At 44.2% G+C, this 27,582-nt stretch overlaps 1 protein-coding gene across 1 annotated transcript in view; it reads left to right on the forward strand.

The window, feature by feature from the left end:
• The window catches only part of COL22A1 (collagen type XXII alpha 1 chain), a 215,430-nt gene that overhangs the window by 105,132 nt on the left and 82,716 nt on the right, over positions 1-27,582 (forward strand). The window contains exons 14-21 of the mRNA XM_050892264.1: positions 4,853-4,906; positions 7,812-7,856; positions 12,601-12,654; positions 14,470-14,523; positions 16,273-16,308; positions 19,120-19,149; positions 20,042-20,095; positions 21,027-21,080. Of these exons, the coding sequence (XP_050748221.1) occupies positions 4,853-4,906; positions 7,812-7,856; positions 12,601-12,654; positions 14,470-14,523; positions 16,273-16,308; positions 19,120-19,149; positions 20,042-20,095; positions 21,027-21,080 (381 nt within the window). The remainder of the gene's footprint in view (positions 1-4,852; positions 4,907-7,811; positions 7,857-12,600; positions 12,655-14,469; positions 14,524-16,272; positions 16,309-19,119; positions 19,150-20,041; positions 20,096-21,026; positions 21,081-27,582) is intronic.

Consider the following 27,582-nt stretch of genomic DNA (forward strand, 5'->3'; position numbering starts at 1 on the left):
CACTAGATTGACAAGTGTGTTTTCAGGGTCATCCCACACAGCAAGTTCAGCTCAGACTATGAAAGGTGCTGCAAGGACAACAGCACAAATTTTGTTCACCCAGTTCTGTTCCTGTACAAGCAAAGACCTTTGAGTATCGCCATTTCTGGAAGAGCCATATCTAGTCATCTAAACCTCCCACTGAGTTCACTGATGCCTTTGTCCTCACATAGGAGTTAAGTACCTGAACGCCTTTCCAGATGCAGTCCTGATTGTCACTTGGCTCTGTCTGAGGACTCTATGAAGCGGTTCATTCATATAGGTCCTTCTGAGTTCCTCAGCTATGGAGAGGCCCTTTCTCCAAAATGTCTTTTTTTTTTTTTTCATAGAGGGAAATGTTCATAATTTCCTAAAGTCTCATCAGGAGGGTATTGGAACTAATGGTGTGTTTGTGGATTAGCGGAAATACTTGGCAGCCATCCCACGGTTCTCTGCGGGAGCCATATTGCTTTCAGCAACACGAAGGGGTTGATTGTGGAAGCTGCATGGCAGCATGTTCAGCAGGGGATAAATGACAGCTGCAAAGCAGGGCTGGGCTGAGCTGAGTGGAGGCACTCTGGATATTGTTTTGTCCTTCAGTGGGATTTGGGAGCGGATGAAATGAACTGAGTTAATCACCCACAAACGCCTGTCAGCTGCATCTCTCCTATCATGTAAATAAACACATATTTTCTCTCTGTCCTGCATGTTTCCCATAGTGGAATTACAAACCAGTAGGCTATAGGATGCTCAATGTGGTATGAAGTTCCTCACTCTTGCTTTGCAAAGCTTTTACAAACCAAGCTAAACTGAGGCATCTACATGTACCTCCAGAAGAGCTTGGTCCTGGAAAATGCTCCGTATTTCCCACCAGGATCATCAGGCACATATAGTTCAGCCAAGTAACGAGGCAATGCTGAATAGAAGTTCAGCACTATGGGCTGGGCAGGATAGCTGCTAGTGGGGCTGGACCTAAAGACGTCTGACGAGACAGTGCCAAGTGCTCCCAGAGAAGAGGTGAGCTTAGCTAACCCCTGCCTCTCAGCTGCAGTGGCTTAAATATAAAATGATCATGTGCTTTCACAGTGACTTTTATTTACCTCAACGGATGCGCTAGCTATATGCAGTGTCCTTGAGCTGGATTCTGGCCTGAGCTATTTTAAGAAACAATCCTGACTTTGCTGACAGGGCTTTAAAATCTAAAATATGAATCCACACTCCTTTACTCCTCGACGTAAAACCCAACAACCTCGCCGGTGTGGAACAAGGTGTGGAGAGATGGGCGGAGTAGGCAATCGGAGAGGTCACATCTCCAATTACTGTTGTAATGATTGTTTTTTTGCCAGATCGCTTATTTTTATTTTTATCGTCAGCATCAATACAGTGGCTCTGGGCTCCACCCCAGGCTCCATGGAGAGCTACCTTGCAGTTTCTCTAGTCAGTTGGGAAGTGGTCCTTCCTGGCTCAATCCATCTTCATTTGCATCGAGCCAAGCAAGCACAATGCACGCTCAGCAGCTGTACGTGCACCCCAGGAAATTCAGCCTCCTGTTTATCTGCTTGGCTGAGGGATTGCCAGTCTTTTGCCTCAGTGGGAATTACCAGCACTTTCTTTTAAGGAGGTGCCTTGCAGCTTTTACAGACCTCATTAATTGTGTGAAGCTTCCAGTAGCACCGATAAAGGTCCTGCAGACTTCTGGTAATAGGACTTCAATCCACAGAGGTACCGTAATGGACGATGAGCCCATTGGGGTACAGGTATGGGTTACAGGAATGAAATGGCCTCAGTATGTCATCTCTGGTTTTACTGCTTCTGCTGCTCAGTGAAGTCTCCAGGGGAGATTGTTCCTAGCTCAGTGTCTTCACTGTAAAAATGTGTGGGTTTTTTGGTGTATGTTTTTTTTTCTTTTTCATCAAACTTGGTGGGCAAACTCCATTGCTCACCCAGAAGGATGTATGATCTTGCTGGCTACGAGCTGGTGGAAGCAAAGAAGGGCTTTCAAAGTCAGCCTTGTGCCAATCAGTGTTGGAGCTTCTGGTTATACAAGATGCCACGGTAGCCTGAGATGGCAAGAAATATCCACCAGTCAGTGGAGAAAGCTCCCACATAAATATGTGGGACCTGGCAGGTTAATTTAAATGAAGTAAGTGGGTCCAGAGAAAAAAGGTTATAGCTCAGGCCCCTCACTGTATGGTATTATAGCAGTGAAACAAAGCTTGAATTTTTGAGACCAGGCCCTTTAGCCTGTAAAATCCTGCAGCAAATATTCAACCTTTTCCTTCTTTTTTTTCCTGTATCTTTAATAAAAGGTTAAAGAGATTTTTCATGGCTGTCACTGCTATGGCACTGACATAGCTATAGCATTCCCATCTGAACTGACAGGTATCTGCACTTGAGAGAAAAAATAGAGGGAGAGGGGAAAAAAAATAAAGCCTTTGAAATTTAAAGTATTAGGTAAGAGTTTCATTTTGACAGATTTCCTTCTTGTTTGCTTCAGCTGTTGAAGGTCTTGCACTTCTCTGTTTTACCAGATATGATCTCAGCACAGGCCTTGAGTGGGATCAGCAAGTCTTCTTGTCCAGACAGACCCAGTTTCTCTATCTGTAACTTTTTTGCGGAGTGTTATAACCACGTTTTATGTACTGGTACTGAGTTGGACTTTGATAATTTGGACAACTTGGAGCAGGCCTCTGTTTCTGTAGGAGTTTTGCCTAGACTTGGATAGTAATATTTTTCTGTAGGCTGAAGGAAGAGATTTAAGTGCATGCCTGCTGCTCTCCCTCTGCCATTAGAGGACTGGCACCGCTTGCTGACCTTACGGAGGTCCTCAGGTGCCTGATGTTGTAGAGATCCCAGAGCCACCTTTGCTTGTGCTTAAACCCAGCTCTTGTTAACTGTTTGTGAATCTCTCCCCCCTGAGTGTGCCATGTGGTTTGCTTCCATACTTAACACAGGTCTAGCCACTTTACAGCTGGGCTAGTGAACTGCTCACAAGCTTCAGGGCACGGCTTCATCTGCTTTAACAAGTTAAGTCCTCTCTGGCGGAGGGAGGGGACACTTTTGGCAGTGCATTCCTTAAAGCAGTGGTGAAACACTAGCCAAGTACAGTCCAGCCAGCCTGCCAGGTCTGTGCTTAATGACTGCTCCAAACGAGATTGTCATTTGGGCTAAAAGGCAAGTGTGAACAGTGGTGTGACATGACCAGCCTCCTGGGCACTTGCATTGGGACAAAAAAGCCTCAGTTCTGCTAATAATTCATTGCAAACACATCTTGCATTTTAAATTTTATTTCTTTTAAATAAGAAGCATCTATTAATATGAAATGTAGCAATGATTTAAAAATAAAATCTTGATCTGTTTTGAAGCCTTATCCACTGCAGCCACCCAATACAGGAGTTAACCAGATGGGGGGGTGGGGGGGAAAGGGAAGTGAGATAAGTAAGAAAATAATCAGTCAAATAGGTGATATAAGATGCCAAACCAGTTCTCACGGTCAACTTGTGTTGTGGTTTAAAGCCAGCCGGCAGCTAAGCACCACGCAGCCGCTTGCTCACTCCCCCCCCACCTCTGGGATGGGGGAGAGAATCAGGAAAAAAAACTCGTGAGTTGAGATAAAGACAGTTTAACAGGACAGAAAGGAATGGAAAACAATGATAATGATAATAATAATATGACAATAGTAATACTAAAAGAATTAAACTATACAAAGCAAGTGGTGCACAACGCAATTGCTCACCACTCGTTGACTGATGCCCAGTTAGTTCCCGAGTCGCGATCCGCCCCTCCCAGCCAGCTCCCCCAGTTTATATACTAGGCATGATGTCATATGGTATGGAATAGCTCTTTGGCCAGTTTGGGTCAGCTGTCCTGGCGGTGTCCCCTCCCAGCTTCTTGTGCCCCCTCCAGCCTTCTTGCTGGTTGGCCATAAGAAGCTGAAAAATCCTTGACTTTGTATAAACACTACTTAGCTACAACTAAAGACATCAGTGTATTATCAACATTATTTTCCTACTAAATCCAAAACACAGCACTATCCCAGCTACTAGGAAGAAAATTAACTCTGTCCTAGCTGAAACCAGGACAACTTGTCAGGCCCAGGCTGTCTCCATAGGATGGCTCTGAGGGCTGAGCCTGTTCAGCTGAGGATCCAGACCATTTGCAGGCATTGTAAGACACGTAAAAGCACACAGTGGGAGTGCTCTCCATTTCAGTTTACCTTCTCCAGGCGGAGAGTCAGTGTGCAACCAGTGGAAGGACTGCTGAAATGTACCTGATCCTCTTGCATTTCTCCCACTTATGCTGAAAATAAACATAGGAGAATATAGTTCTGATCTGTTTCTTTTAATTTACTCTTCAAAATATATAACATTTTGAAGTCTGTGGTTCGTTTATGCTGGGATATGGCCTTTGCTGCAGTGTTTGCAGCAAAGTATGCCTGTGCTTTGTTTCACCAATACTGTGGGAGCCAAGACAGAGCTCAATCACCTGGCACACAACAGGCAGGCAACGACTGACATCATTGCCAAAACTTCTGAAATAACCTGTAGAGGAACTTGCATGGGATAGTTCGCCTTTGTAGGGCAAGACTGAAAGCAGAAGGATAAAACTTGCTAATGTCTGAGCGCTGGGGACAGAAGAAAACATCGGGGTGTCACTTTGGGTAAGTAGCTGGAAAGTCAGACACTGTTCTCTGTATTAGCGCTGAGGTTGAGAAGCCTCAACAGCCCCCTGTTAGCCCAGGAGTGCAACTTACATTTCTGAATAACTGTTTTTATTTTTGGTCTTTTATATGAAACAGTTTCTGGTGTTTTACTGTATCTCAATTCCTTGCCAGGGATCCGAGGGAAAACAAGGTCCTCCAGGAATTAAAGGCTATGTAGGCGCACCGGTAAGTCATGGCTCTTGTTGAATTTTTAACACTCTAGAAACTTTCTCTACTTTTTCAGTGTGTTCTGCCCAGCTATATTTTTTTTATTAAGCAGTGTAGGGTATGTTTGACCAGTTACCTGTACTATGTCTAAATAGTGACATTTTCTTAACTCCATTGAGTTTCTTCTGACTTCTTTAAATGAGAACAGACCTGTAGCCAGTAGAGAGATTTCAGTAGAAATAACGTGATTACTGAGATAACAGCTGGTGATTTTGTGATGCTTCCACTGTAATGCAATTGCTTTGGTCTGTGTTGATGCACCATTTATATGGTGCTCAAAAACTTCATCATAATACCAAGAAAAAATACCACCTCTCAGCAAGTTTCCAATCATATTTTCAAAACTGTCAGGGAATAGCCCTTGGGCTCAGGGGACAAACCTGCTTTGAATGAACAGACAGCAAGACTGAAATAAATCAGATTCTGTCAAGTTAGCATCTCTGTCTTGTGGTCTCACCTTGGTAATTATGGAGGCAGCCTTTAAGCTGGTGTTGTAAAGGCTGACTGGATTTTCTGAGATTTAAGGACCCGACTGGGTCAGGGCAACCCCTGGTATCAGTACAGGCTGGGGAATGAAGGGATTGAGAGCAGCCCTGCTGAGAAGCAGTTGGGTGTACTGGTGGATGAAAAGCTGGACATGAGCTGGCAATGTGCACTCGCAGCCCAGAAAGCCAACTGTATCCTGGGCTGCATCAAAAGAAGCATGGCCAGCAGGTCGAGGGAGGCGATTCTGCCCCTCTACTCCACTCTCGTGAGACCCCACCTGGAGTACTGCGCCCAGCTCTGGAGTCCTCAGCACAGGAGAGACATGGACCTGTTGGAGTGGGTCCAGAGGAGGGCCACAAAAATGATCAGAGAGATGGAACACCTCTTCTATGAAGAAAGGCTGAGAGAGTTGGGGTTGTTAAGCCTGGAGAAGAGAAGGCTCCAGGGAGACCTTACTGTGTCCTTTCAATACTTAAAAAGGGGGCTTATAAGAAAGATGGGGACAGACTTTTTAGTAGGGCCTGTTGTGATAGGACAAGGAGTAATGGTTCTAAACTAAAAGAGGGTAGATTCAGACTAGATATAAGGAAGAAATTTTTTATGATGAGGGTGGTGAAACACTGGACCAGGTTGCCCGTAGAGGTGGTAGATGCCCCATCCCTGGAAACATTCAAGGTCAGGCTGGATGAGGGTTGGATGAGGCTCTGAGCAACCTGATCTAGTTGAAGATGTCCCTGCTCATGGTAGGGGGGGCTGGACTAGATGACCTTCAAAGGTCCCTTCCAACCCAAACTATTCTATGATTCTACGACTGTACATCAGTGCGCTTTAGTGGCGTACCAGACGTGCTCATGCACTGAAGGATTTCCCTGTGCCAGCTGAGGACTTGCTTTACAACTCACTAGAAAGGGGTCCAATGTGTTCAAAAGAGCTTGAACACTTTTGTCTTTGTCCAGGTGCGTGCTGTTTCCCTGTATGGTCTAAGGCTGAATTGTATTAGGCTTGAAGATGATGAAACAAATATGGGGGTGGCATTACCTGTCCATGTGATAGACACAATCTCTTGCAAGATTAATGAGATAAACGGACAAAGCTATGAGAACACTTCCTTCCTGCTCCCTGAATCACCTTTGTGTGTGAGAAGCAAAGCACTCATGTGGTGCACCGCTACTGAAGGTTCTATCCATTTCTATCATAAGAATGACATTTGGTTTGGGCTGCTGGGGAGGAGCAAGGCAATAATCACCTACTCAGTCTACAGGAGGGCCCCATAGTTATTAGTGCATGAAAGGAATCATATTTTTAAACCTCCTGCCATTTGCTTTTTGGAAATAGTAGGGTTATTTCTTCGCAGCGTGTGAAGCTGTGCAGGCTCAGTTTGGGTTGTTAGAGATGGACAGGGCTGTACAGAGTTTGCTCACAGTCAACCATGGCCTGGCATCTGAAAATCTTAATTATCTAAATCATCCTAAGGGCCAAATAAACCCAGACATGTAGCTCGCATTAGCTTGGAGGTAAGCCTCCACTATAGTGTAAAGTAAATTGAAGTTTAAATACAAATGTATTATTAGAATAAGAAGCATTTTAAGCTTTGGCAGTTTTACAGAGGTCACGACTGACTGAGCATATCCGTCTGCCTGTAGCTATTAGTTGGTTGCTCGGTTGCTCAGTTGCTACAATAAAGGTAAAATACAAGGTGCTTGCCATGCCAAGGGAAGGTGAAATCCGTTCCTGCTCATTGAGTCAATTGCCTGTGTTAGCGTTGCTGTCTTTCATCTAACTAAGCCCCAGCAAATGGTTCTGGTGTACCTGGGAGTAGATGAATTATGCAGTCCAGATGAACACTGGCATTGGATTTGCAGCGCAAAAATGTGCTTGGGCCTCCAGGACAGGGATTATCTAGCATTTGCCAGTTCTCAGAGGTACCTGCTGTCTGCCTAGCTAGCGCATCCAAAACCACCAGGAATGGGCATTCTTGCTTGTTTATGTGATAGGTTTTTCCATCAGTATCGTCCTCTGCCTAATTCCTCATTGTTTACGAGCAACATGAAAAATGCAGAGCATTGGTTGTTTTCCAGACCATCTGCAGCTGTGGTGTGTTGCCTGTCCTTCCACACTGCTGTTGGCAGGAGGGTCGTGTGTCTGCAGGCAATATAATATTACAGACGTTCTTGGGCCCACTGGTCATCCCTACTCTGTAAGTCTGCTTAGACCATGCTTGTGGCCAACTTTGAGGACTGGCAACATGGAAAATGTCCTTGAGGTTCACTTGAATAGATTGTGCAGACGTGCACAGTGATTTGGTGACTAATTAGAGGAGATAACTATGCCTCTGCTTGGATTGAGCTTTATAATCTCTTTTTCTTTTTATTTTTAGGGTCTACAAGGAGAAAGAGGAGAAAAGGGAACACGAGGCGACAAGGTATTCCTGCTGCATGCTAGGAAAAGCCAGGCTGCTCTTTGCCTTTGCCCGTTAGGTGGAGCGGGCTGCCAGGCCAGCAGCTCTGGAGGGTGATTGATGATGGAGTTTCCTCACTGCGCTGCACCTCCCGGTGCTGTCTGGGAATGACCTCCCATGGGAGTACGGAGGGCTTTACGGATCTCTGCTGTCTACTAAGCACACATTTAGGGACTTCTTGTCTGTGCGTAGCCAGGGATGGAGGAGAGAGAGGAGGAGTGAAGTGAAGGTATACCACTGGGGAGTTCTAGTGGGTTGTCCACGTTGTGTGCACCACTTGAGAGTTGTGAATGACCACTGACTGCTGCTGACCATGTCTGCATCCAGCATTTCCCATCTCACTGCGGTTGCTCAGATTATCCAACTTCCTATGTTTCTGTCTTCTCCCATCACCGTAAGCTCAGTTGTAGTATGTACCAGGTAGTTTCTATGTTAAAGGCTTCACCCAACTGGTGCTGCTTCCCAGTTCTCTGCTCTCTCCTGTCTGGGAATAGCTGTTTTACAAAGCACAGGACACTCTGGGATTTGAACCATGTTTATGGTTGAAGAAAGAGACCAAGTGCCTATTATACCTGGAATAAGCATTTAAAAGGACAGCTGGGCAGACACAAAGTCTTTATTATTTCAGTTTTGCTCTTTGTGTTCGGAGAGACCTCAGATGTGCACACACTTCTGCTGCAGATCTGCCAGGTGGTGCTTGAGGCTCCCCAGAAGTGCCATCAAAAATTTTGCTGTTCCTTCCAGGAGAAGTGGGTGCTGGTCTGCTCCTGTGCCCTAGCAAGCAGCTGGAGATGGGGCATCACCAGACTGTCAGTCGGACCCAAGTCACGCCTTTTCTCATGCAGGCAAACCAGGCAGCAGGGCCTTTCTTGCCAGCTCTGAGTGGCTTGCAGCCCTGAGCAACGTCCTGTCTTGCTTATGTCTCAAGCTGGTCCTGAGACAGGAATATCGCAGCGCCAGTCTGGCAACTTTGCCTGTGTTCAAGCTGTCTTTAGTGATATCTGGCTATATGTGTTTGTGCAAAGGGGGCAATTATGAGCTTGCTAGCACGGCCTTGTTCCCATTTCTTACTCTCCATCTCCTTCTGGAGAAGAAACCCGGAGCTTCTTGACACCAAGCTTTTGCCTACTGGGAAAAATGATCAATAGACCCTCAGTGGGAGATACTGTGTTTTGCTTTACCATGTGTTAAGGTGTCCGTTCCCAGTGTCCATTTTGTTGTTTATGATGAAGTAGCCACGACCATGTTTCGTATTATCTATCCTCGCTGCTGCAGCTAGAGCAAAAGGCTGGATTGTACTTTATCTTCTTCATGCTTTTGCCTCAGCCCTTTGCAGGACTGGCTCAGTGTGTTGTGTCTAGCCAGTGCCTCCGCTGCTTTTCTGGAGGCAAGGTTGTCTAATCATCTGCTGGAATATTTGGCTCCCGGAAGAAAATCCATCTTTCTGACATCACCATGATGGGAGAGGAAGCTGGAGCTGTGTGTGGGCAGGCAGCTGACTAAGCTAGAGGAAGATTAAAGTCGGGAAGAAATGAATTAGGTTTTGTTTCATTAAAAGGATATGCACAATTAGACCTCCCCCCCCCCCCCCCTTTTTTTTCCTGGAGCAGCCAGATCTCTGCTACAACAATTGTACTTTGATTTTTTCCAGGCTTTAATAATGGTCTCAGAGCACCCACTGCCATTGCTTTAACTTCTACCAGTCAGTACTACTGTGAAAACAGTGGGCGTAAATTCGGCAGGCCAAATATTTTCTTGTCTGCTCTTCAGTCTGTAACTTGAATACTGACTCCTACACAACCTGTGTTTCTTTGTGCCTGAGGAGAAAAGTGTTTATTATATCAGATGAGAGCACTAGGCCATGCACTGGGTATTGGTCTAACGAATCTGCACCCTAGTATCAAAAAAAGGCTAAATATCCCATAATACATCTTGCTGCTATATTCTTATATCCTGGGACCTCAGATGTGAATATTGAGGTTTTACGGTGAGGTTCCCAAATCCAGTAGTATCGGTTACACCTGCACTTTAGGAGAGCCAGCGCACAATATGAGTGATATCTCATGTCCTTTGGCATCCAGTGGGCTCGCTGTAGACCCCAGGACATACTCTGCAGAGATAAGCATGATGCACTTCCCTGCCAACATAAGCCATATATGTATGTGATACTTGGCGTGTTAATTTAGGCACGTACAGCAGTTCAACATGACATGGGGCATTGCTTTTGCTGCATAAGCCTGTGTCCATTCTGTAAATCCTTGTCTGTTGTACTGGGGAAGAGCTCATGTAAGGAGTCAGTAGGGCTGGTCTGCTGCTGCCAGGTCCCTCTGTGCAGTGGGTTTGCTCTCCTTCAGTCTTTCCCAGGGCCCTGCAGACTCTTGGGGAATCATTTTTCCAACAAATCATTACACTTTCTAAATGGTAGAGGTCAGAAAACAGCACTAAAGTTTCTGTGGAATTGGGATTTGCCCCGGTTGCTTACGACTCTTCACCATTTTGTTCTACTGGTTAAAAGCAGAAAAACCAGTAGAGCACAGGAGAAGGAAATGGAGTCTTAAAGTGAAAATTTGAGAATAAAACTTTCATTGTGTTTGTGCTTTCTTTTGGAAAAAAACCACAACTTTCTCTAAATAGCCTTTTTTAAAGAATGGAAAAAATAATAAAAAATATTTATAGTGGCAGATTTTTCTGAAGAAACAACTGAAAGCACAATTGTTTGGAGTGTTTTCAAGCAGCTTTATTGTATGCATTTGTATAAATAATACATTTGCCTTTCCCAGCCCCCATTACTAGCAGTAAGAACATTGACACTTCTCTGTTTTGGCAGCTAAACCAGCATGTGTGAAGTACTCATTGCTGCAGCGTATTGATGTTAAAAATTCTCCTGAGAATACACTGCACATTTTGTCAGCAATCCGCCAGACTGTTGCTAACTGAAAGTCTCAACTTCAGGATACTCGTAGCTCAGTCAGTGCAAAGGAAACCATTAATGTGGAAACAATCATCGCCCCAAAAGCAAGTAGATCTGGATGTCTGATGCTGGTTTTCAGCTGCTTTCTGTAGGGTACAGGTCTCTAATTTCATTCCATGGATACATAATTTTGAAATAACATTTATGTTACAAGACCGATTGCCTTTCTGAAGGGAAAAAAGAAGGAAATTGATGTGCAAATCCATTTCTGACTTGCTGAATCAATGTAGTTTTCAAAAGGAGCTAATTAAATGCAGTGCCATAAGTGTGGGTTTGCAGATAATAACAGAGGTCTAACAGGGATCCTGTGGGATAGTAATCAGAATTAAAATGTCTGAAACATTAAAAAAAATAGAGTAAAACTAGTATTTTGCTGTCACTCCTTGTATTTGTAGAATTTGTTTTTACATGCCCATTTATGTTAACAGTGGCACTGTGTGTGTGTATTTGATAATTTATATTCAACTGTGCGTGCAGGAGCCAAGAAAAATCAGTGTTTCATTTTACTGAGGTTTAAGCATTTTACAGAGTAAGAGAAAGCCCCTGTTTCAAAGAGTTTTAAACTAAAGAGGCTGGAATGGACAAGGGCCACAATCTGTAAGAGAGAAGTGAAGTTCAGCAGGAGTATATGTCATTGATCTAGTCATCATCTCTATTAAGGACCTGGATTATAAAATATGGAATATGTTAAGCCTGGATGTGGAAGTACGCTGGAGGTCAGGGTCAGAATTCAAAATGATCTCGAAAACATAATGCTCCAAAGCAGAAGATGACATTGAGAAGGGGCAGCTGCAGGATGCTTCATACGTGTAGGACAACAAATTGCACACTGCTACGGATTGGGAACAACTGATTAAGGACCTGTACTGCAGGAGGGAGTTTGGGGTAAAGTAAACATTATCCTGGGATTTAAACAGAAGAATACTCTATAAAACATGAAATAATCTTTCTGCTCAAAGTTAGCCTCAGCTGTGTCCAGTTTCGGGCACCTAGCTACACTGAAGACATGGAAAAATTGGACAGTGCAGAAATGAGAGCAACAAAAATGATCAGAGGTCTGAAAAACATGTCAATGAAGAAAAGTTGAAAGTATTGAGGTTGTTCAGTCTAGAGAAGTTTGAAAAGGCAGTTAAGTCTCCAAATACATAAAAGGCCATTGTAAAGATGAAGGGAACAGTCTGTTCTCTGTGGGGGGTTAGGGAAAGACATACTAGTCTGAAACTAGCAAGAAAAAGTCAGGTTTAGGTACAGGGGAAAAAAAACATATCTTCAGGTATTAAAAATAAAAAAAGTGGAATAGATTGCCTGTGGACTTTGTGGACTGTCCAACTCTGAAGACGTATAAGAATAGATTAGTTGTTCCTCCAGGTTACAGAAAGCAAAGGTGAAAAATGAATCGGGGTAAAAATGAGCTATTGCTGGATTGTAGAGTCATTATTTTTGTAAGAGCTATTCCGGGCTCATGTTCTCCTGGTGCACTTTGTCCAGTTTACATGAACCCACCTCAGCAGGCAGAGGAAGGATGCTGATGTGGAAAGCTAGCACACAACTGCTTCTGGTCGCAGCAACTTTTCATGGTATCGATGTGGGGACTTTAGTCATTTTCTCTGTTGGGCTGGCTTGAATTTCTCTCCTTAGTCCTTATTCTTGGAGCAGATAACAAGGACATCTCTTGCAGAATGGTGACCTAAACACCACGGATTTCAGCTATAGTGGTCCTTTCTCTTCTTTTTCCAGGGAGAGCAAGGCCTAGATGGGTTCCCTGGAAAGCCAGGTGTGGAGGGGAAACAGGTACGTGTCAAATACTCAACAACTGGGAGGCTTTTATTTGGAACGAGTGGAAGTTGACTCTGAAACTGAGACTTATCCTGGGTGGCTGCTGAGTCATGGCAGGACCCCGCTGCATCAGCAGTTTTTGTACTCCTTATTCTAAGGATCTTTGTTGGCACAGTTTTCTTTTTTTGTTTGTTTGGTTTTAGAATTAAATTGTAATGCAATATGCACTTAAAGGAAATGCCAGTCCTTTAAACATGATAGGTTACATGTTTGTCTTAGTTTTCATTAAAGACATAAGGAAGTACATATAAAAATTCAGTTGTTTAAGCCTGGTTTTTATAAACTTTTTTTTCCCTCCCACAACATGAAAGGGAGAGAACTGGATTTAATATATTTGGTTTGTTTTCAATAAGAAAGGCTTGGAACAATTTACATTTTTAAGACAGGATGAAACCAGAAAATGATCTAAAAGATCAGTACATTTCTGCCGATTGGACGGGTAATGCTTTGTCTAAAACTGCTATCTGTAGATCTCACAAGACTGTTTTCATTACTCTGGGTATGATGCCTAATGAGAGGCATCCTTCACTCCCAAGGATCTTCTGGTCTAAATAGCAAAGGACAGAGTAAGAAGCAGAGGCTAAAAAGTGATTTGCCAAAAGCCATGCAGCTAATCATTGCCACCCTTGAACTTGAAGCCTCCAGACTGCTGTGTCTGCATCCTATTCACTAGCCCTTGCTGTTTCCCTCTCTGGAAAGGATCATTTGGAGGCACGTTTTTGCAGTGGCAGAAGTGGAGGAGCTGCGCGTCGAATCCTCAGGGTAGTTCGTCTTCAGGTGGTTGATCCTGCAGCTCACACAGACAAAGCGGCTGCTGGGGTCTGACCTGAACGTGCTTTATAAGCACGGCAGCCACGTGCTGCCTGAGTGGCTTGCTCTCGCTCTTTCAGCACCCGGAGTTTCAACTTGATTTTGTTGGGAAGCATTTTTGTTTCCGTATCAGAGACGTCCTTTTTTATTGAGATGGCAAGGTATAGTGTCATTAGCAGTCTTAATCTTTGTTAAATCTACATCTTCCTCTCTGTGAGGTGATAGACATTTTTGCACTAAATGTTCTTTTGCTTCTCCATGGGGGATTTGACAGTTAAACATCGCTTTCTCTCTGCTCTGTTCCTCAGCCACAGTTTACCCTATACCGAGAAGTATTTGTCTAGTTAGCGTTTATCGCTATCCTTATAGATGGAAATGTTTTCCGGTGCTAGATGCGGCACTGGAATCACAGTGAACTGTGTTTACTATGCCCATTACATTGTTTACAGGACTGGTTTATACTTGCAGCAAATGTAGATGAAGTGAGAAATTGCAGAGGGACGTGAAGGTGGATGCTGATTGTTTACTACTTCTAAGGAACAATTTCTCCAAGTGACACCCTATTACAGAAGTTGGGTTTTTCTGAAGCTTTTTTGCCTTTTTCGTGTCTAGACACCTAGCAGTGGGCAAATCTTCATGCCTGAATTTTATCCTAAATTTTGTGTTTGACACTGATGTACTCCCTGAACTGCAATCCTTCTGAACCAGCTGAAATTGGATTGCTGTTATCGTAGCTACACTGGCATCTCGATCCTTATTCCCCTTCCTCTCTACGCAGCAGAGCCAAAGCAGCCTCATGTGTTATATTAGCTCCTACGCCAGTGCAATGGGACATAACTCTTTGTGCTGCTGATACCCAAACCAGCAGCCTCACGTTTCTCCTGTACTTTAAGGGAATGGCAATTGATGACCTGCAGTACGTAAAACAAAGATTTTTCTCTCCATTTTACCTGTTTATAGGGCCCTGCTGGCAGCCCGGGCCCTCCAGGTGCCAGTGGGACCAAAGGAGAAAAGGTGAGTTGGGATGGGATGCATGGGAGGGGTTTGGACACACATTTGTCAGTTCCTCCTTGGGCCCCCAGTGCTGGAAATACCAGAGCTGTTGGCCTAATATTTATCTCATTTGTGTATAAGTGAAGCTTATATGCATTTAAATGTTTCACTCTTCTGATGTTGCTTCAGTCTGAAATGGGTACAAGTGAGTGTTAAATCATGTCTGGTTATAGCTCCTCTGCTCTTAGCTTAACCCTCATAGTGGGAGTAGAAGGAAGTAGAGAGTAGTTTGGCTCAGGAAATCTTCCTCACCTAAGAAATGTGGGTAGAAATGTCAATATGTTTGTGTAGATGCTGGTTTTCTGACCCAGGAGATGTAGAATTGACTCAGAAAGTGCTGATCAGACGAGCCCAACCCTCTTACCTGCAAAATAATTATTCACTGCTCTCAGCAGCAATTTTGACCTCATTATTTTACAGAGTTGTTAGAGTTTCCAGGGCAGCCTTATGCTTCCCTCTCTGCTAGAGGTGACGTTGCGGTTTTGGTATTTCCTACCCAGTTCTTAGGCATGAGTGGAAAGGCATGCCCAATTCTGGATTTTCTTTCTCCTTTTCTCCTCCAGATAAGGTGGTGAGCCTTATCCAAGAATGTAGAGATCAGAAGCAAATCTCTCTATTTCCATTTACTTTCCCACTCAGATTCAACAGCTGTAGGTGAGGTTTCAGAAGCACCTACAAGCAGGACACATCCACTGAGGTGATAAGCGGCAACGAGACCTTTGTGCTCCAGCATGTGTGCAGTAGAGAGCAGTCTTGAGTTCATAACACTTCATCCATATATCTGAAGTGGCTTCATTTGGTGCTTCCAGAAGACGTTGAGCTCCTTGCTCCGTTACTTTCAGTGCAGCCGATGTGTGACTCTTCAGTCTGTCTGGCATAGTATGGGCTCTCTTTAGAATAAATAACAAATAGCGATTAAACTTGTCTTAAGAGGAAAGAGCATGAAAGATATGCTGGGTCGTTCGGAGACCTACATGAGTAATGAATAAATAAAGTTTGAAAGGAAGCTATATGGTAAGTTTTGCATTAGTCTGTACCTAAAGTAAAGGATATACCTTCTGGACACTTAGTCTTAAAGCATAATAAACGGTGGACACTGCTGGAGAAAAATGGGCTGGAACAAATTGGTAGCCTAGATGGCAATAAATCACATAAAGAGGGTGTAGCATCTCAGTGTCTTGCAAACACTTATAGTGTGATCCTGCTTTATAAAATGACTTGGGGAAAATGGTACCATTTCTCACTTTTTTTCTTTTTGCAAAGATTTTTTGCTCATTAACAAACAAAAGCATTTTGGCCCCTAAATATCCATCCGGCAGACTCTGTTAGGGATCTGAGCACCAATCGGGTTTATTTGTGTCGTATGTGTACACCAAGATTTTTGAAGTTTAAATTTAATGTTATGGCGCATCCAGTGCATCATTCATTTTTAGTTACTAAATGTCATTAAAATCAATGTATAACATCACAGTAACACAGAACACAACCAGTTCCTGCGTGTATTCAGCTGCAGGGCAGAGAAAACAGAGTTAATTGGGATTGCATGTTCATATCTATTCATTAAGGGATGGTATTGAAAATACGAATGTACAACAGCAGTTGGAAAACATGCTCAGAGGTTTGCTTTTGTTTTGTGTTATGTTATGTATTGTGCTATGTTGTGTTCTGTGTTATGTTATGTTTTCTCATTTCTTTCATGTTTCCCTGCAGGGTGAACCAGGACTTCCAGGATTGCCTGGCTCTTCAGTAAGAACTTTTTTTAGCTTTCTCAAACATCGTAGGCATTATTGCATAAGAAGAGATGGTGGAAGGTGGGGGTGGGAGGACTTTATTAAATGAGAGATGTTTTTAAATGTTTTTTCAAAAAACCCTGAAGGTTAAGGCAGTGAAGATTTTTGAAGAAGGCAAGCGATGGGTTCCAACAAGGAGATGCACTGCCACAGTTTTGGGAGATTTTGAAATGCGAAGATTAAAACTTGAAGAGGCAATGAAGGCATTGCCTCCGGTGTGTCAGAGAGAACAATACTGTGACAGGACTGTGTGGTTTCCAGGACAGTTGTTGAGTTGTTGCCTACTGGCCTTTGGAAAGTAGAGTCTATGAAAGTTATAAAAGCACATGAAAGTTCAGAAGTGAGTTGAATTACTGAGTGCCTTTGTCATGGGCTGGATGTGAGAGTTGGGAGGGGAGAAGAAAAAGGAAATTTTTGATGAGGGGGAATGATCTTTCCTTGTATTATGTCTGGAAAATGTCCTGGTGGAATATGAGACAACTAGGAGCTGATGTGCTGAAATCAGGAAGGCAGTGATAAAAAAGCAAACCGAGAAAATAGGAGAGGAGGATTGATCTTTCCCGTGACTCTAAATTTACATGCCTTTGTGCATCCCTCTGCCTTCATCAATGCCTTCAGTGACCCCAGAGGTGTCACTAACAGGGACATAAGGAAGTCCAGAGGTTAGTATTGTTGGTATGAAGAGGTCATGTCCAAGTGAACGGAGAAAGAAGATTTACCACAAAGTATGCAGAGGAGAGGTCTAGAAATGAGTTTTGCAGGGGCTGGTAACAAAGCAGTTGGGGAATATCCCTTTTACTTTCTGTGGTGGGTTGACCCTGGCTGGACACCAGGTGCCCACCAAGCAGCTCTATCGCTCCCCGTCCTCAGCTGGACAGGGGGAGAAAACATAAAACGAAAGGCTCGTGGGTCGAGATAAGGACAGGGAGATCACTCACCAATTACCGTCACGGGCAAAACAGACTCGACTGGGGGAAATTAATTTGATTTATTACCAATCAAAGTAGGGTAATGAGGAATAAAACCAAATCTTAAAACAACTTTCCCCCACCCCTCCCTTCTTCCCAGGCTTAACTTTACTCCCGATTTCTCTACTTCCTCCCCCCGAGTGGCGCAGGGGGACAGGGAATGGGGGTTTGGGTCAGCTCATCACACGCTGTTTCTGCCGCTCCTTCCTCCTCAGGGGGAGGACTCCTCACACTCCTCCCCTGCTCCTGCATGGGGTCCTTCCCACGGGAGACAGTCCTCCACGAACTTCTCCAACATGAGTCCTTCCCACGGGCTACAGTTCTTCACGAACTGCTCCAGTGTCGGTCCTCTCCACAGGGTGCAGTCCTTCAGGAACAGACTGCTCCAGCATGGGTGCCCCATGGGGTCACAAGTCCTGCCAGCAAACCTGCTCCAGTGTGGGCTCCTCTTTCCATGGGTCCACAGGTCCTGCCAGGAGCCTGCTCCAGTGCAGGCTTCCCATGGGGTCACAGCCTCCTTCAGGCTCATCCACCTGCTCCAGCGTGGGGTCCTCCACGGGCTGCAGGTGGATATCTGCTCCAACGTGGACCTCCATGGGCTGCAGGGGGACAACCTGCCTCACCATGGTCTTCACCACGGGCTGCAGGGGAATCTCTGCTCCGGCGCCTGGAGGACCTCCTCCCCCTCCTTCTTCCCTGACCTTGGTGTCTGTGGAGTTGTTCCTCTCACATCTTCTCACTCCTCTCTCCTGGCTGCTGTTGTGCAGCAGTTTTTTTCCCCTTCTTAAATACGTTATCCCAGAGGCGCTACCACCATCGCTGATGGGCTCAGCCTTGGCCAGCAGTGGGTCCGTCTTGGAGCCAGCTGGCATTGGCTCTATCAGACATGGGGGAAACTTCTAGCAGCTTCTTACAGAAGCCACCCCTGTAGCCCCCCCACTACCAAAACCTTGCCACAGTAACCCAATACATTTAAAAAAAAAAAAAGGATTAAAATAAGGAAACATCACTCTTGGACTATTGGTGGAAAGCATTAAAGGGCCAGTGAGACCAGCAACATTAACTGTAGCACTGTGCCAAAGAAGGACTGGGTGCTAAAGACAAGAATGAGAAGCTCCCTGGTCATCACGAGAAAGGCAGAAGGCAATTTCCTTACCCAGAATGTGGTAGAAAGCAAAGGAGGGAGAAAGAGAGAGCTCTGAAAAAACCTGTTTGGGTAAGAGCCTTGTACTGTCCTGCTTAAATGTGAAATTAGTGATGTGACAGTAGTTGCCAAGAGATTTTGAAAGATGTGTATAAAACCTGAAAATGAGCTTAAAGTTCCAGGAGGTGGGTGGAAAACAGGCTGAGAAGACTGACGGCTGTCAGTCACAGCCACGGTGGCTTGCGTCGAAGAGCCAAAGGAATGTCTGAATCATGCACGTATCGAAAGTCAGCCTGCTATTTATATGATGCCTTCTTCATTCAATACGACTTTGTAATTTAAAATAAGACAAGAGCCGGGGAATTTACTAACTTATTTATAATGAAGAGATAACGAATTAAGTTCTTACTGTTTAAACAGCCACACAAATCACTTCCTAGGTAACTGAGCGAGCAAACCTTGTGTCAGTCTGAGCTGTTTAAATAGAAAGTGTCCGCCAGCCTGCAGCAGGGTTTGAGGAGCTGTAGCAGTTAGCGTGCATCTTGAGGGAATGGTGAGGGGAGAAAATTACGCTGTGGGGGACCATCATACTTCTGGCACCTCCTGTGTTGTCTTTCCTCTTTTTCTCCTTTATGACTCTGCATTTTTATTGCAGGTGCATACTGAAGGCCTAAAAGGAGAGCAAGTAAGAGAAATTCAGTATCTGTTCTTCCGTTGCAAGGATGCTTTTATGTAGTTCAGTTGCCTGTTAGATTAGATTTTGCTTTAAAATTATGCTGGAAAATTAAGGTGAATAGAAGCATTGTCAGGCCATCAAGAAACAAGTTTTCCTATTTACAGTGGAGAAAATAAAGCAAGAAAGGAAAAAGGGCAGTGTCCTTTTCAGGCACAGTGAATCTAACATGAATGAGAAGTATAAATTGGAGAGTCAGCTATGCAATTCTTTAAGTCCAGGGAAGTGTTAATATGAAAGTTAAACTGTATTTGAGATTTATGCCGAGTTTGTCTCTGAACCTGGGCACTCAAATAGGGGAGAGACATCTGTTGCTTCAGTCTATTAGTCCTACATATAAATAAAATGTATTTAAATTTTAATTTTGTGTTGGTAGGTGCATAATTTGTATTTAACTGTTATTTAATATGATGATATGCATTATATAAATAACGCTTTAAAGCCCTTCACAGCTGTGCTGGCTTGGGGGAAATGCCTGTGGAAGCTGTCTTTGCAAGAATTGCTTTTCTCCACCACTGAACCCCAACCACAGTGTTTTACTGGAATATCCAGGATAGCCCAGTGTCTTCAGTAGAGTTACTACCTTTGAAAAACGAAGAGCCAGTTATGGATAAATGCCTGCTGAGCGTGGGTGGATCAGTCTGTGTGCAGTCTAATGAATGCTGATAATTCAAGTAGCCAAAGGATTAAGGAGAAAACCAGCTGGTCTCTGCACTGTTTCTTTGGGACCTGTGAGGAAAGGGGTGGTATAGGTCCTGCACAGATGGCCAACATGAGTAATGTGTCCATATAATTTTTCATGCAGATATTTTAACACTTTTTTAAAAAAAAAACATTTCTGTAGGGAGAGCCTGGGCCACGAGGACCACAAGGCCAACCTGGACTTCCTGGACCTCCAGTAAGTTGTTTCTCTCACTGCTTGCAGTTATCAGAAACTGAAACTCAGACTGGTGTGAGGCATACGTGCAAAATCTTATACGTTATTCAGGCACTAAGATCTTAAACAGTGCCCCCAGCCTCCTGTTTTCTTCACTGCTGAGAGAAGGTCTCCTGCTGTGGATGGCCACTCTGAACATATGGAGGTGGCACCTAGGACGTGGGCAGTCATCGCACAGAGGCAGACTTTGCCTCAAGCTGTTTCATGCAGAACCTGATTGGTTTTCTATTTCTAATGTCCTGAAGGGCTATATGAGCATTCAGGACGTCTCAGAGAGGCACTCACTGATAACTTGGAAGCTATCATGTAATGAAGGTCAGAGAACTGTTGCTGTAAAAGGGGTTGGCTTTATGCCACAAGGTCCTAGCTAAGATATTTTGTAGATGAAAAATAAGAGTTGCGTATGTGTGTGCGTGCTTTAACACAATTTTTGCAACAATTTAGACATGTCAGCATTCTTACTTTTGACTTAATTGTAGCTTCTTCTGGTTATATTTTATAACCCAGCTCTGCAGGATACCTCAGTTCAGACTGTCACTGCTGCCTCATTTGCAAATACTCTGTATTTTCTCACTTCTGAATTGTTTGTTGTGTTTCACTGTTGATTGGGTTTTGTAAAATTGATGGCATGGTGAAGATGCATCACTTAGGTAAATCTGGTTGTAATTATGTGATTTAAATATAGTTGTGTGCTCTGTATTTAATTAGGGCATTGTCACTTTTCTCTATCCTGTTTTCTTATTCTCTTCTGCTCACAGGACAACATAATTATCAGGTAAGAGTTGTCTAGGTAGCCATGCAGTAACGGTAGCACAAAACAGCTAGGAAGTGGTTATATAGTTCATTAGTTTTTCTTACTCAGTTAACTTTCTAAAACTTTTCACTTTTAAAGGGAGAGGCTGGTCTGGAAGGCAAGCCTGGAGTCCCTGGTTTACCAGGTCAAAGGGTGAGTTGCTCTTTTTATTTAATGTAAGTCTCAAGAGGCTGGGGACAGCTTTGCTCAATAAGGATTGACCCACTTTACATATACTTTTCTACTTATTTAAGGATCCTGGAGGCCCTGGTCCTTTCCTCTATTCCTTCTTTATGGTCCAGCAACTTTCAGTACCTCTTGGAATCCACAGATTGTATGCAGTGCCCTGTGGGACCCTAGGAAAGTTTCTTTCTTGTCATTTGCTCTCCTGTCTTTGTCTGCTCCTTGCTGCCAAGAGGATTCTTGATATGACTCTGAGTGTGTAGAACCACTAGTAATATGGAGAGGTTGAAAGTTCAGAGAAATGCTATTGTCCTGGAAGTCAAATAAATGCAAAGACACTTGCAATACTTATTACTTTCTCTTCTGTTTGGTCTGTACTCAAACAGAAGCTCCCACAAAATGGGAGCTGGTGTACCATTCTCCACCAGGAGCTTAGGTAGTTTCCTCTTGTTAAAAAAAGATATTGGATTTTCTCTGACTCAGAGTTATGTCTTGAAATATTCAAGTACTGATATAAAGTAAATTTGACAGTGGGCCTGATCACATCACATGAATGCTCTGAACCTGCCTTTCCTTGCTTCAGCCCATTCATATGAAGAACATGTCACTAGACAACAGATAAGGGTGGAAGTGAGATACCTGTTCAGCCTTTGTGGAGGCAGTCACTTCAGTCTCAGTACTGCTGTTTGATGGGTTGCTTTTTTAGATAGGCACAGAGACTTGATCATAGCTTAATCCATAGTGGAGATTGTGGGGGTTGCCTGTAATGCTTTGCACTTGAGTCAGCACCAGTGCTGTTAAAGAGCGGATGCGAAAGAGCTGCTTGTGAGCGTGGGAGAGTTATGGGCAAAGGACAATATAGGGAAGAAATATATTCCTTGGTACGTGGTTTTCTACAGACTTTCCATTGAATTGCGTGATATTAAACTGAGCTGTAAGCTTGGCTTTTAGGAATCTTCTCCTTCGGAAGATGGGGCATGCAGTCTTGTGATAATGCCACAGTGGAAAAGGTCATTTATTTGCTTTCTTGTACTTTTCCAGTTTTCAGAAAATATCACCTTATCACTTCAGCAAATAACTGTGCTGTGCTTTACTTATGAGTCGACAAGTTCTGAATTGTCCTGGTTTTAAAGCCTGGTGTGAAACATTGTTTCTTGAATAAGATTAATAGAGCATATTAGCTGGGGAAAGGACAGTGATCCATCAGGATCTGCAACAGGACACAAAATGCTCCTGCTAATGATTGTTTGATTAGATCATTTGATCCACACTGTCTTTGAATATTTCCCTAGACTCTGTTGTGTCTAGCTAGTTAGATTTCTTCTCCTAAGGGTCTTTATTAGTCACCAGGCATCTTAGGTGGATAGATGTATTTTTTTAATTAAAGACCATTATTCAATGACTGAATTCCTGAGATGAATCAAAGTCCTGGGCTTGGTGGATCTACATGGAAAACTTACATGTGGGAGAGAGAACAGATTAGCAGATGCTACTGATTCACCAGTAGCACGGTTCTTGACAAAGCACAAATATAAGTCCAGCCATTGATTGCCATCTTATATAAATTTGGCTGCAGAAAGCGTTTCTCTAGACAGGCTTAGAAGTTAAAATGCCAAGAGTAGAAATCTCCTCATATATTTGTTTGAGTCTAGTTTTAAATGACTGGATGTGAGGTGTGGGCAGGCTCTGAAGGCACAGCTCAGAGCTGTGGTCAACCCTCTTGTGTATGCCCAAACAAGAAAGCTCTCCAGCAGCATAGCCCAATGTTGAGGACGTAGACAGGATCACAATGCCTCAGTTTCATTTGCAGCTGCAGCCCTGACTTGTTGTAAGACACTCATAACATCTCTTCACCTCTGCGTCCTCTGTCAATAGGGGTAGGAGCGTAAGGCTATACATGTGAGCAAACCAAACAGCCAGAGCAGCGGTGCGAGCATGGGTTTGTTTATCACTGAGCATGTTCCCCAGCACACCTTTGGGTCATGCCAAGTAGTAGTCTCCCACAAATGTGGGAGGGGCAGGGTGACTGTATCTGGCAGGCTGGATGACAAAGGCCATCTTCTTTTGTGAGCAGGAGAGTTTAGCTGCATGAACACAAGTGCCTGAGCTCTTTGCACATGGAGCCCTGGCCCTGGCCCAGAAAAGTCAGACATGGCTAGAGGCAGATTTGGGACTACTTTTCAGTATTGTTAGCAGACCTATGCAGAACAGATGAAAATCACTAACTATCTGCTTGGCTGGTCCCTCTGCTGTTTTATGCAGGGGGGGTTTCCATACATTGTGCTACACCAACTTATATCTCCTGAAAATTTGGTTCCTGAGGTACTTTATAACTATTCTGCACTAACATCTTGTAATATAAGGGGCAGATTACAATGCAGGATTGACTTCAGGACCCTCTCAAGTAGCATGCTGCAAAGGGGCTGATGTAAAACAGTTACTGTTTTGCAGTACGATTCAACCTCAGTTTTGCTTTGTGGTCCTCAACCAAGATGTAAATGAAGTTGGCACATGCACAGAGCCCCTGTCCTGACACAAGGGTGGAGATAGGACCATTTGTTGGAGTTCTTAGAAGCCTGCAGTACTTTAGTTAGCTGTGATGCAACTGGCACAAACTACTAATGGACTAAAGATGTGTTTGGAACCATTTCATAGAGGAATTCATGTCTCGTAACACAGTCCACTGGAAGTGAAGGATCCTGAGCTGTGCAAGGACAGAGGCAATGTTGGCTGGTGTTGGAAATACGATGCAGGAGCCACCTACACAGTGTGTAGATTTCATAGAAGATGACATATTGTGCTAAATACCCTAGTGACAGTTTGGCTGACAGGAGTAGGGTCATATGTTTTGGAAAGATTTCTAGGAAAGGAGGAAGTATGATATTCTTTTGGCCTGAAGGTGCTGTTCCTGTTATTGCTGAAGAAATAAAAGAGTACATGGGATAGTACGGTTGCCAATAAACAAGGTGTATTCTTTACAGAGTCACCATTTGTGTTACAGTAAAGAAAGTGTCAGTTTAATTTTGGCTACTACAAGCTTAATCTTTCATTTCAATGCATTCATTGTGCTTGCATAGAAGTTTTTACATCACTCTTGCTTAGACTGCACATTTCTTGGAGCAGTTGCAGAGTCTTCTGCTAATGTGTGGTACAAATATGGCTGAATAAGCAGGCGGGGTGAAGAAGCCCTGTCATCAGGGCTTCTGATGGCCCAAGGCTTCTTCTGGTCTTGGTATTACAGATCGATTAAGATCATGTCTCTGTTGCCTTTTGAAGGCTTGCTACCAAACCAGCCTTGCTATCTGCAAGCATTGAGAACTTTAGATATAGCCCAGCCATACCCAGCAGGTCACTTCCAAGCAGTTTAGAGCACCACCATGTTACTCTTGGACAAACTTTCCAGAAGTCATGGCCAAGAGCACAGCGTACTCACAGCTGTTCTTGAAAGCACAAAGGTCACTAGTGAGTCGCAGAAAGTGTGCCTGAAGGCTGGGATTCGCTGCTCTGCAGGAGGATGGGGTCTGAGGGAGTGGGGGACAGACTAAAGAAGACACTACCAGACCCTAGTTGGTGTTAGAAAAAGGCTCCTGAGTTGACTGAAGAATGTGATAGAGCATCTTCTTAATGTTTTATTTAGAAAAAATGAAACCAGATGTGTTTGGGAGCAGAGATTGAAGGGATCGTTGTGCTCTAAAAAAAGCTGATGGTATTGTAGAGATTTGATTGCCAAATTTATCAGAAGCTCTCCCTCCTGCAGCCCATTCTCAGAAGCTCCACTATGTACAGTGCATTTTCAATGTAATTGTAACAAAGCACACTCCTAGACATAGTTCTTTAATGTGGAAAGCTAATCGGAGGGTTACGTACATCTTGGGGAGTGGTCCACTAGTGGCAACACACTAAGAGGAGCATAAGCTGGGAAGACAGATCATCTTTCAGGCATTTAATAACACTTCTCTGTTGGCCTGCTTTAGTTGCAGGTCTTGAAGTGTTTTATGGGCACAGAAAGAATACTCACAGTCTCCTCGGCACGTCTGCTGAACTGCTAATCTGACAATTCACGTCTGTCCTTTGATCCTGTGTGGGGGCAGGTGAAAACAATTCCAACCTGAACCAGGCAACTAGGTTATGTTCATTTTATTAGCCAGCTGCTTCCAAGTGTCTGGCACCTATGGTGGGTTGACCGTGGCTGGACGCCAGGTGCCCACCAAGCCGCTCTATCACTCCCCGTCCTCAGCTGGACAGGGGGAGAAAACATATGATGAACGGCTTGTGGGTCTGGGTCAAGACAAGGACAGGGAGATCACTCAGCAATTACCGTCACAGGCAAAACAGATTCGACTTGGGGAAAAAAAAAAAATTTTATTACCAGTCAAATCAGAGCAGGATAATGAGAAATAAAACCAAATCTTAAAAACACCTTCCCCCACCCCTCCCTTCTTCCCAGGCTTAACTTAACTCCCAAATTCCTCTACCTCCTCCCCCCGTGCGGAGCAGGGGGACAGGGAATGGGGGTTGCGGTCAGTTCATCACACATTGTTTCTGCTGCTCCTTCCTCCTCAGGGGGAGGACTCCTCACACTCCTCCCCTGCTCCACCATGGGGTCCCTCCCATGGGAGACAGTCCTCCATGAACTTCTCCAACATGAGTCCTTCCCACGGGCTACAGTTCTTCACGAACTGCTCCAGCATGGGTCCCATCCACGGGGTGCAGTCCTTCAGGAACGGACTGCTCCAGCATGGGTCCCCCGGGGGTCACAAGTCCTGCCAGCAAACCTGCTTCAGCGTGGGCTCCTCTCCAGGGTCACGGGTCCGCCACCTGCCCAGCGTGGTCCTCTGCCAGCAAATCTGCTCCAGGCAGGCTTCCCATGGGGTCACAGCCTCCTTTGGCTCATCCACCTGCTCCAGCGTGGGGTCCTCCACAGGCTGCAGGTGGATATCTGCTCCACCATTAACCTCCATGGGCTGCAGGGGGACAGCCTGCCTCACCATGGTCTTCACCACGGGCTGCAGGGGAATCTCTGCTCCGGCACCTGGAGCACCTCCTCCCCCTCCTTCTTCCCTGACCTTGGTGTCTGCAGAGTTGTTCCTCTCACATATTCTCACTCCTCCCTCCAGCTGCAATTACTGCCGTGCAGTAACTTTTTCCCTTTCTTAAATGTGTTATCCCAGAGGCGCTACCACCATCGCTGATGGGCTCAGCCTTGGCCAGTGGCGGGTCTGTCTTGGAGCCGGCTGGCATTGGCTCTATCAGACATAGGGGAAGCTTCTAGCAGCTTCTCACAGAAGCCACCCCTGTAGCCCCCCCACTACCAAAACCTTGCCACGCAAACCCAATACAGCACCTGACATCTATATTTTGACAACGATACTCTCATATCAAGAGCACACAGTGGGAAGAAAGAAGCTATGCTGTTCTCATCTGTACCATAAGACCTTTGAGTGATAGTACTGTCTCTCTGATTTTACTAAAACTGCCTGCAAAAGAAGTAGAACTTTGAGAGTCTGGTTTCATTTTAGGGTGCTGGGTTGGGTTTTTTTCCCTCTTCCTGTCCTCCTCTTTCTTCTGTGAAATTGAAGAGAACTGAAGCGCTTTGTTTCTGCTCTTAAGTTTTTTGACACCTGATCTACTGAAATATTTGTTGGAAATAAACCCAACTTTTTTTGCTTGATTGATAGACACAAAAGGTGCAGATGTATGACATGCTCCTGGAAAGCATGCAGATCATTGGGTAATCCAGCCTAAACACAGGGTTCTTCTGAAGTGTGCTCCAAATAACTTGGATTTCAAGAATTTGCCTCTTATTGAACCGATGCAAGTTCATTCAAGTGATTGAAATTTCAGAAGGAAACCAAGTGAAAACATCTATTTCTCCTATAGCGGTACTTTCCACATAGGCATGAGATAGCAGCTACCTAGACCCATTTTGAGTTTGATGTGCTGTACTGCAGCCTCGTTTTCTAAATTTACATTGTCAAAATTTTCCGATGCTCAAAGAACAATCAGTGCAAAACAAAACAAAACAAAAAAATACAGGAGTCTCATAGGATAGTAAGAATAGTCTTATGGGAAAAAAAAAATTAATGGAAAATATCTTTTTAAAATAGTAACCTTTAATGAATATCCTTCTCTATGATTAAGAATCCAATGTACATGAGTCAGGCAGATAAGTAATAATAATTCCCCTTTTTTCTAGTTACTTCATGCACAAAATAATTTATGCGAAGCACAGGATGAGAGTGAGTTGACTGTAGAAACAGAGATAACTTAGAAAAATTTTACTGCAAGACCCTTTTTTTTTGCAAGATAATTGTGAAGTTCGATGTCGCGGTCTGTCGGGTTGGATGCTAGAGGAATGGATGCAGCTCCAAGAAAGAGTTACAAAGGGATGTCTTCTGCATCTTTAATTCAGCTGTCATGTTTCAGCAGGTTTTCATGTGCATGTGTCAACATCCCCTGTATATTTATCCCC

This window comes from Gymnogyps californianus, chromosome 2, assembly GCF_018139145.2.
Source record: "Gymnogyps californianus isolate 813 chromosome 2, ASM1813914v2, whole genome shotgun sequence".
Lineage (NCBI taxonomy): Eukaryota > Metazoa > Chordata > Aves > Accipitriformes > Cathartidae > Gymnogyps > Gymnogyps californianus.